Here is a 10,872-nt window from a genome sequence, read left to right on the forward strand (position 1 = left end):
GTGGAATTACATTATTTAATACTAGCATATGATAGTTGACGGCCAAAATCGGTACTTCACGACCATCAACACTTAACTACGTTGCCCATGTAAGCTCCCAATAGCTCTTTGACATTTTGCTATGTTTTATGCTCTTTGATGTGTTTGGAGGCTTCTTCGTTTCTTGAACATTCGCCTTTCTCCTATCACTAAAGCTTAGTCTTAGTCATTGCCAGGTGCTTTGTTTGATTTGGTATTACTTTGGCATTATTTTCGTTTAGTGTGATTTGCTAAAAGGGCTATTGTTTTCACCCTATGTTTCGTGTGCACTTCGACGATTTTTGCAATCTCAGCATTGATCAAGCATTGCTTCAATCGGTACACTTTGCCCCATGGCCGCTTTGGTCACACATACCGCTAAACCTTGGACGCGCATCAAACACAGACTGCCCATCGCAAACCAAAGAAAATTAATCCATACCCACCTAAAATAGAAACAAATGGGTAATATTTGTAGATATATATTTGCTCTTTTGAACTAATTATTCTCTCCAATATCGTAGTTATCTAACTCACCGGATGATCAAGCCAATCGGAGTTGTGAGCGTATCAGTTTGTCGCTGAAATTGCTCTTTTGCTTTGGATTTGTCAAGCCCTAACAAAAAAAAACTAACCCTTATGTCTTTTTTGTGTGATGGAACTCTCAAGCCGTAAGAAGCATGTTGGTTATCTAGCTTACACCACGCTTAATTAGTTAAAGTTTGAACTAACTGAGATCCATAGGGAAAAATAATCAGAACTATTATTAGTGCTTGAAAATTTGTTGTGTGTTTAATTTTTTAGAAGCATTATGTGCTTTTTTACTTTCGGTTTACAATGCATAGGTAAAATAACATAAAGAAATAACTACCATATGTGGTTCTATGCCATTTATATAACAAGCCACCTAAATGGCATATAACAAGCCACCTAAATGAGACTGGATATAGGTTTTCTTCTCTACATGTTCATGCTAGACTAATGGATTTGGTATGCAAGGAACAAGGTAAACCTCTATATGTCCTTAGGGACATTACACTATTGTTTTCTTTTTTTGCAAGCTTTTCATGGAGCTCTTGATATTAGATTTTGCATGGCAATTTATCCTATGTTTTGATTGCTAGAATCTTAGTTTGAGTTGAACCGCTAAAACAACATGTTTGGAATGTTTTATATGAGTAAGATTTTCAAATTTTGATACCTTTGATTTGGTTCTCTTTTCCTCAGAGACCTCTAGGAGTTCTTATATTGGCATGCTTTTATCTGATTGCATACAATATTTTCTCTAACAAAATGTTGTAAAGACTGTTTTTCTCTTGGAAGTTGGAGCTGCTATATTACATATTTTATAGTGCCACATTCCATCCAAGGTTTTCAAATTTGTTAGGCACACTAATATGCTATCAGCAATTATAGCATATAAGGACCAATTTTTTTTGTGAAGCACGTGATCTGTTTGGTACATGAACCAAAGTATGGTAATTTTCATATCCTTAATTTTCTGTTAGTGTTTATGAACTCCATTTCCAGTGGCTAGGATCTTGGGGTTTCAAGATGGCGATGATACTCCCCATCCTCCCCCGGCGTGACGACTATGGTGCTCTCCGTCCTCCCTCACTACGACCCCAGGCTAGAGGAGGAGCAGTAGGACACTCACCGGCGATGAGGAAACAACAGGGCAGGTGTCGAAGGAAGCAACAGAACAGGCGGCGCATGGAAAACGGTGAAGAATTGTGTGGGCAGAGAAGAGCGCAGGACACTTGTTTTTTTTTTTGGCGCAATATCTCATCCCTATGGCATTCCATTGTGTAAATTTTCCGATTATTAGATGTAGTGCTTTTCCTATGGCATCCCATTGCGCAATATCTCATTTCTATGGTCTCCCATTGTGTAAACTCTTTTCCACAAATGAGTTTTTTTTTCTAGAAGTTGTATTTTTCAATGTCTCCAGTTCACTATAGTTGTTTAGCTGTGGGCGCGGTGCCATGCTACGCCCTATGTTCTAGTGTTTACAATCGCTAGCTTATATACCTTATATACCCAAATGTGCACATGTTGTGGGCTAGTTGTTACTAATATCCTAATGATCGATGTAGCCTAACAATATAGGCAAAATGTACTGTATAGAAAACACAAACAAAACCATACTTGAAAGATATGATAGAAATCCTCAATCCTGATATAGATACAACATATATATGCCTTGTACGAACACACATTGTGAATCCATTGTATCAACACAAACGTATGGAGTCTCCCTCTAATTAAGGTACACTACCAAGTTTTCATCATCACATCCTTCTATATAACACAAGAATCAATTCAATTTCAACGTGATGGTGATAGACGGATGTTGATATGCTTGGTGTCATCGCTATGGGCCAGCGAGAAGGTTCCCTCGGCAGTGAGGTTGAGATAGGTGACCGAGAGCTTGTATTCTCCCAAGAAGGCAGAAAAGTTGAAGGAGCCGCGGTCATTGGTGGTTCCCAGGGTCTCCTTGGTTTGCCACTCCCCCAGCAGCTTGTCCACCACATCTCCCGCAGGAAGGTTGGTGAAGTTCTGGTTGGTCAGGCACATCTGGTAGCAGCTAGCGTTGGTGTCCATTGCCGTCCACAGCATTATGCCATCCACGGATGGATGGGCAAACCCTTCTCGGAGCACCTCTTCCAAGTATGCAGCCTGCAACATCATATCATCGTATAGTACATTAACAATGAGATATATAGGTTATATACTACCTCCTTCTCATGTAGCTACCTAGTATTGGATTTGACACTATCTACACATGTCCAGATTAGTAGTTTTAGGTAGTGTTAAATCCGGTACTAGATAGCTACGTTTTGAGATGGAGAAAGTATTTCTTATGGTCTGTCACTCGAGTTTTACATCTACTAGATATATATTTGTGAGTATGTAACTACGTACCTGCGTTTTGGGGTCGAAGGAGCTACTGATGTCGATCTCGGTAAGCCAAATGGGGAGACGCAGGGTGCCGAGCTTATCGAGCACGGCGCGGACGTAGGGGATGTTGGGCTTGCCGAAGTGTCCCTCAAGGCCGATGCCTTCGAAGGTGACGCCGCCGTCGGCGAGTTGGCGGAGGCGGGAGACGTAGGAGTCGGCACTGGAGCTGAGGTCATCGCAGACCTCGACGACGTTGAAGTCGTTGAGGAAGAGCGTGGCTAGCGGGTCGGCGCGCTTGGCTGTGTCGAAGAAGTCGACGGTGGCGTTGCCGCCAAGGCGGTTCTCGTAGAAGTCGAAGTGCAGCATCTCGTTGCTGACGTCCCAATGCACAAAGTCGCCCTTGTACCGGGAGAGGAGGCTCTCGATGCGGCCAGAGACGGCAGCACGTAGCTGTGACCCCGTCAGATTCTTCACCCATGCTGGCGTGTACTTTGGGTCCTCCCAGAAGATATTATGCCCGCGCGCCACTGCGTCGTTGGCCTGCACAAACTGCAACAGCTGGTCCGCCACCGTATAGTCCTCCTTCCCCGGGTATGGCTCCGTTGCATACCACTTGAGCTCGTTCTCGAACACCGCCGCATTGAACCTCTTGTTGAACCATTCCTACAAATTCATTAATTAAGTGCATTATTATTACTAAATTGTCATATATTATATATCTTAACACCAAAACAACTAAATAACATTTAATGTAGCGGCCGCTTTTGTGGTAGAGACTCTCTATCACTACCGATTGGATATAGCGAGCTGTAACCTAGCAGCCACTATATGAGCTGAGTTAGCGATCCGTGGTAGCAGTCACTGTATGATATAACAACTAAAGGCGTCGATGGTGCCAACTCCGACGCTTGCTCCACGAATTACGAATCAACACATTATAAACTCTTTAATCTATATTATGTATCGAAATATCACTAATTTGTTTCTCAGTTTCTTTGTTAATGTATTATAAAATCATTATTAATGATACACATACTCAAATTTATGTGTGATTATTAAATTTCGTTATTGGAACTTAGCTTCAGTTATCCGTGGTTCGCTACATAGACACCTGCAATCCGCTACGAACCTACTGTCCACTATTTGTTTTGTTGCTTAACACACGGTTTCATTTCATAAATCAATGCTAAAGTTCGTCATATATCTCAGAAAAAAATTAAGGAAAGAATCATGAAAACAATAACCTGATAAAGTTTGTTCCCAAGGATTGTCCTGCTGATGGCAGAGCCGAATGGGAAATCCCTGGTGATCTGATGCACCGCGACCTTGGCACCAACCACGCGACTCCCGTTGCTGTCCGCCACGTGGACATTGACAAAGCGCTTCCGGTTCTGTTCGTGAAAAAGAATTACATGCTGGCATCATCAGTTGCTCCACACTTCCTCACGATTAAGTTGGATTTTTTTAAAATTATCCATCGTGTGACAGTTTTTTTATAATGGATTAAACCGGTCTCTATACCCAAAAGAGTTACACAGCCTAAGAGTCGACGAAACAGTATAAGTACATTTTATTACCAGCTGAATACGGTCCTCCCTGTGCTGATTCCATTGTTCAGGTGAAAATGGTTGCAAAGAGGCACTTCTGATCGAGATCGTTGAAGCATTTGGGCTTGCAGTCTGCAGAGAATAAATTGCAAACTGCATGATGATTAATTAATTCACCAAGTCAAGATCTAAACTAGGTTCAGCTAAATTTGTATGCCAATATATTACTGTGCTCTCTGTGACTTAACCGTGAGGAATTAAATTAAGTATATCACCTGGAAATAGAGGACGGAGGTTTCTGAAGCGGAGTTGAGGGTGAAACCACCCTTGAGGAAGGACCAACAGTCGTTTCGCACCAGAGCCGTGCCAAGGCATTGAGATGCAGCGTTTGCTAGCGTCAATATCTTGGCTTTCACATGAGCAGTTGTTGGCCGATCGATTTTCACCCAGCCTAGAGAAAATCAAGCAAGCAATTCCACAAGGTTAATTTTACTCCCAGGAAATGACAAAATTAAGCCAGTAGAATTGCAGGTCCATCAGAAATCTGAATACCAATAACAAAATCAAATTAAATGAAAAGGGAAACAATTATCTATTTCACTTGAATATTTGCTAGTCCAATAATTTTCAATTCACCTAAAAAATAACGATTGCTTGAAGAAAACTTTCAAGAAAATGCTCAACAGACCAGTACCAAATAGTAAAGTCATAAAATCAGTACCATGCCAAAAAAGCAGGGAAGCATGCATGAAAATGTGCGTGCCAAACAGTAGAAAACAGGGCAGGAAAATTCGCATCGCTGGTTCAATATGGCAGCATATATATGCACGATACGATGTTTGGGACTCCCCGTTTTCTTTCGTTTGTACGCGGGCAATCTGCACGAATCTTTGGCCGCCCCGCGCCCAACATATGCATATGCGCATGCGCGGCCAGGGTTGAGACTTGAGAGAGGACGATGCGATGCCGGCGAGATCCGGCTATATGCGTGCGGCGTGCCCATCTCATCATCATTCTCCCTAGTTTCCTCCGTGTGTCTTGTAGCTCTTCTTGGCTTGTTCTCTTCTATGGTGGGGGCCTGCTCACGCTCACGTGGTTTCTTTTTGCTCATTTCTGGCTGGGATACATTGGGTCAGGGACCCCTACTGCAGCCATAGTGCTTTTGGTTCCAAATGTTAGGGTGTGTTTGATTGGGTGGATGTGACTGGATGGGAGATGGCCGTCCGATTATATGAGTTGTTTGATTGGAGGGCAGGGTGGATGGGGTGGTAAAAAAAAGTAAATATTCTCTCAATATTTTTAAATTATTTTTCGGTTTTGCTAGAATTGTGGCGTACGCCTAGGGGTCTTATGGTTAGCTCCACAAGCTAGGTGGTGTACTAGATGACCTGGATTCGAAACATCATCAATTCTAATTATTTGATATTAGGTCCTTCCCAATATTTTGCGTCTTTTTTGATAAACGCCTAGGGAATTTCCGAATAGCTCCACAAGGTGGTTGGCTAAACGACTTAGATTCGAAGTCTTACCCCTTCTAATTATTTGATATTTGGTCATTTCCTAATATTTGCGCACATCGGTTGGATTACAATCCATGGCTGTTTGCATATGTCACCAAGTGACTTGACACTTTTTCCTGAGCCATTAAAAACAATCAGCCCACTTAGGATCAGTTATATTTTGCCAAAGCTAATCAACTGGAACCTACTCCTCCATTTTAAAAGAGTGTAGTTTTAGTCGAAGAATTTGTCCATAGGATGTTATATATCATAGCTATATACGCTACTACAGAATCCCATTAAGTTCTAGCTTGCTCCTTTATATTTAACCTATCTAGATGTGGGGGAAATATCCGGTGAAAACCATCAAATAAGTAAAAACCCGTGAAAACCATATCTAAAATTTTTGTAAATTTATGAAAAAAAATACTAGAGATAGGTATATGCATAAAATACATAGCTTTTTTTTTTCTTCCAAATGGAGTTGATTTTGGACTCGAGATTTGGTATGAATATATTTCATGCATATACCTATCTCTAGTAATTTTTTCATAAATTTACAAAACTTTTAGATATGGTTTTCACGGGTTTTTACTTATTTGATGGTTTTCGCCGGATACATCCCCCTAGATGTGAACGTGTATGTATTTGTTTTCTTCATTTTTATATATTTTTTACGTTTTCAAAAGAAATTTAGAGAGGTCAAATATTTATCATGGAACTCGTCGTCTCTGACATGTATTAGGGGATTCCATTTAGGCTAGCCTGCAGGCTAATGCATAGTTCGATAACAATGCAAGCATGCATGCTTTATCTTTTTTTTTCTTTTACGCGTACAATATGATCGAACGAGTGGCCGGAGAAATTTTAGCCTTTTCTACAGTTAAATTAGCAATTACTAGCTTTTATACTTTAGAATTAAATGGCGGTCTCTGAGAGAGCTAGTACAAACAAACAAAAAGAAAAGGATAACGGCTCGAAACATACCATGCTTAGAGCAGGTATAATAGGGTACAGTCAGTAGACGGTAGAACTGTTCATCTAAAAGTAAATCCTACATGGAAGAGTGAGAAAACATCAGAAAGAGAGTAGCCGGCCCTTAATCTATCGCCAGGCTAGCCATTAAAAAAACAGCACGACCAATCGGTCATCCATGCATGCTTCAGCTGCAAGATTTTTCCACTAATTACACGCTTCCCAATGGCCTCAATGAGAGAGAATAGAGATTGTAAGAGATTAATTTTTGCTGAGCTGGACTTTTTATAGCCCGCTGCTAGCTATATACTATTATGTTTTGTGTTGGTGGGGGACGGAACGTAACAATTAGTAATAAATATTTTCGATCAAAAAAAATATTACATTACATGATGGGTGCATCAGACATAAAGAGCATTGTGTGCGCAAATGAATGCCTAAGGCACCAAAAATATTTTGGAGCATGCACATGTGAATATTCAGTGAACTTGTCCTCATTCGTGTCATATTACATAGAGAATCTATTCTATGTAAATGAATTTACTATAGTTAAATGACTTACCATTGACTTTGGCTCTCTTTAATATGCCACTAACTTTACTATTTTTTTCTACAATATATCATTAGGATGGAGTACTTTTAAAAATACCTAAAATACAATTCCAGTTACACAAGGGGTTAACAAATTGATTGACCCCACTACAAGTTTCGAAAAAATATAATTTTTCATGTAGCCTCCTTCCAAAATATAGAAGTGTATGTATATTTCAAGATTTTGAATTTACATGTATTAACTGTTTTGAGAATATAAATATATTTTATATGCTAATAGAATACTCTTTTTATTGATGTTCTTTTATGTAAATTATCTTTCATATGATATAAAATATTTTTTATCCGGATACCTTTTGTGTATGTGAGTCCGCTTTCATATGCTATATAAAAGTAGTTTTCCAAAAAAAAAAAAGGAAATCACAAAATATACACAAAAACTTCTATATTATATAAAAGACAACACAAAAACTTTTATATTTTTTCGAAACTTCTAGTGGATCAATCAGTTATAACCTCTTAGGACTTGAAGGGTATTTTAGACTTTTTTTGAAAAATATCCATTCAATCACACCGTAGAAAAAGTTGACAAAGTTAGTAGCATATTATAGAGAGAGAAAAACATTAATGGCAAGTCATAGTAAACTCGATGGTATATAATAATTCTCTCCATATTATAACATAAGTGTTGCATGCATGCACAACACTAGCCATATCAAAAAGCCAACAACCCTCAAAATTATTAGAACAAGTTTTTGTCGAGTTACTAATGCTTGAAGTTTGACAAATATCTTCTTTTTTGAGTCCCATAGTTATTTTTTGGAAAAATTGGTTATATAACATCGAAAGTTCACGTTTTTGATTTTATAGCACCGAAAGATACCGATTCACTTTAATAGCACCCAAAGTTCACCATGTTCCCATTTTTAGCACTTCCATCAATTCTCGATCGTTTTCCGTCCGTCGTGATCCAGCCACACACACGATATGACGTTTCTACCCCTCACAAGTACAAGTAGAATGTATGTCAATGAGGGGTAGAAACGTCATATTGTGTGCGTAGCTAGGTCAATAACGATCAAGACGGACGGAAAAATTGACGGAAGTGCTAAAAATGGAAACAGGGTAAACTTTGGGTGCTATTAAAGTGAACCGGTATTTTTCGGTGCTATAAAACCAAAAACGTGAACTTTCGATGCTATATAACCAATTTTGCCTTTTTTTTATCATTTTATTTTAGGGTGTTGATACCTCTTTCATACAGAGTTTATGCTTCACAATCTCCTATAATATGGTTCAGGCAATTGTTCGCCAAGATACCCTTTGCCGTCATTCACTTCAACATAAAATTACTACGTACTCATTCAATTCAATTCGTTATCTCTAGAATTTGTTTTCAAGATAATCCATTTGGTAATTAATATTTAATGTTTAAGACTATCAATTGTTGTACTGAAATAAAATTATAAATAAATCTAATAAATTTGTGATAGTATTTTTCAAGGTAAATAAATGTATAGTTTTTTAACTAAGCATTTTAGAAACTACTAGTCAAATTTAAAGGGTTTGATCATATCTTTTTTTCTAAACATCAAATACTTCCTACTAGAGGGAGTACAAGATAAGCAAGAAAATCAGATAAAAAAAAAACTAGTCAAATACTGCAAAGTTGCACCAGCTCCATGTAAAATTTTCAGATCAACTAGTCAAATACTCATTCTTTGAAAAAAAAGAGAGAGAAGAAAATCAGTTTCACTAGTTTTGAAAACACGAGCACAAATTAGAAGACAGAGGAACAAAAACAGAAGTGACGAACAAAAAATGAAGTGTGATATATATACTCACAGGAGAAGCTGTATACTGTTGCCGCGGACATATTATACAGCACAAATGCCGGCGAATAGTTGCCATCGTCCTCTGTTCTGAAGTCCGTCACTTTGTTCGCCCAGCGCAGGATGCCACCGTTGTACAGTGCAGGTTCAGGATGCGATTTGCACTGAAGAAGAAGGCGGCGGTTCAGAGCTCAGACGCATACAGCCCCATAGTTTTGTTTATGCTTATACTTATAAGCTAAAATAAATTTTCGTCATATAACATTTGATTTTTAATCGTGAAGTTCGTTTATAAAAATTTTACACATAATTCTTTTTTTTACAAATGTGTAAGTATAAGTATAGGCGAAACGACGAGGCTGGTAAATCGATCAGCATACGAGATGAGGTAGAGAGGAAGAGATCTAGACGATGCGTTGCGTACCTCAGTGTAAGCTCTGTAATCATAGCGCACTCCATCTGCAAAACAGCAAATTTGTTTTCCTTTTCTGTCAGGCGAAATCCATAAAGTCGGGTGCCAAAATGAGCAGGATTAATTCCTCCCATGGATCGATTGGTTAACTCACCGGAGGATGCAGCAGGGCGAGCTAGCAAGACGATGAGCAGCAGCAGCAGCAAGAGCAAAGCCTTCCGATCTGCAGGGAGAAGAGGCGATGATGATGACGACAGTGCAGCAGCCTCCTTGTGCTTCTTGCCAATCGCCATAGTTCCCGTCGTGAGTGAGGGTAACACGAGCACACAGAGACTAGCTCTCTCTGTTGTCTCTCGTGATTTCTTCTTGGATCGACGTGTTGATGTGTGCTCACACGGTATTTATAGGAAGCCAAGCAACTGTACAGCTAGCTCTAGCTAGTGTCTAGATAAGTTGAAAAGAAACGCAAATTTTACTACAAGATATTATGGTTTTAGTCCTGAACACGATAAAAGTTAACTTTTTTTTCAGAAAACAGTTTTAAAGTTTGTGAAAATTTGCTACTTTACATTGCACACATTAAAATATTTATTTCTAGTTAGATAGGAGAGAAAAATGATGTGAGAGGTTAAAAATACCCATTGCTTCCACATCTCAGCTCTCTTATTCCTCTTTTCAATAAGTTTGAACTTTCATATTTTGACTACCAATAATTTGTTAATGCTTACTTTTACTATCGTAACCCTATTAAATTTTATAAATTTATTGTAATTGAAGTTAAAGTTCTACAGTTTTGACCGAACGAGCAGGGCACTAAGTTTAAAATATTTTTAAAATGACTATATTTTGTAGCTTATTTCACATGGCATCAAAAGTTCAAAACCCATATAATCCCACTGATAAACGATAACCCATAAATAACATGTAGCCATGTAGGTTTGTAACGTGTCGGCCCTACATATGTTGGAGCGCGCTATCAAGCTGCATGTAGCTGCACTAAAACTTGTGCATTTTGTAAGAGGTAAAGCAGAGGAGCAACTATTTTTTTTCTCCAAGCATGAATTTTAGATTGAACCCTCTTTTCTTACCAAAAGTTTACGTTAAACCCCTGAAACACATATTTTTGCTTTGACAAC

At 38.8% G+C, this 10,872-nt stretch overlaps 1 protein-coding gene across 1 annotated transcript; it reads right to left on the minus strand.

Moving 5' to 3' along the window:
- Nucleotides 1-2,157: 2,157 nt before the first annotated feature.
- On the minus strand, nucleotides 2,158-10,096 carry LOC127772690 (endo-1,4-beta-xylanase 5-like). The gene is made up of 8 exons (XM_052298644.1): nucleotides 9,891-10,096; nucleotides 9,749-9,783; nucleotides 9,338-9,488; nucleotides 4,742-4,917; nucleotides 4,497-4,598; nucleotides 4,164-4,310; nucleotides 2,944-3,582; nucleotides 2,158-2,697 (listed from the first exon to the last, which is right to left on the minus strand). Exons 1-8 carry the CDS (start codon nucleotides 10,027-10,029, stop codon nucleotides 2,347-2,349), a joined length of 1,740 nt encoding a protein of 579 aa, XP_052154604.1. The 5' UTR covers nucleotides 10,030-10,096; the 3' UTR covers nucleotides 2,158-2,346.
- Between the last annotated feature and the right edge of the window lie 776 nt (nucleotides 10,097-10,872).

Source organism: Oryza glaberrima, chromosome 5 (genome assembly GCF_000147395.1).
Source record: "Oryza glaberrima chromosome 5, OglaRS2, whole genome shotgun sequence".
Lineage (NCBI taxonomy): Eukaryota > Viridiplantae > Streptophyta > Magnoliopsida > Poales > Poaceae > Oryza > Oryza glaberrima.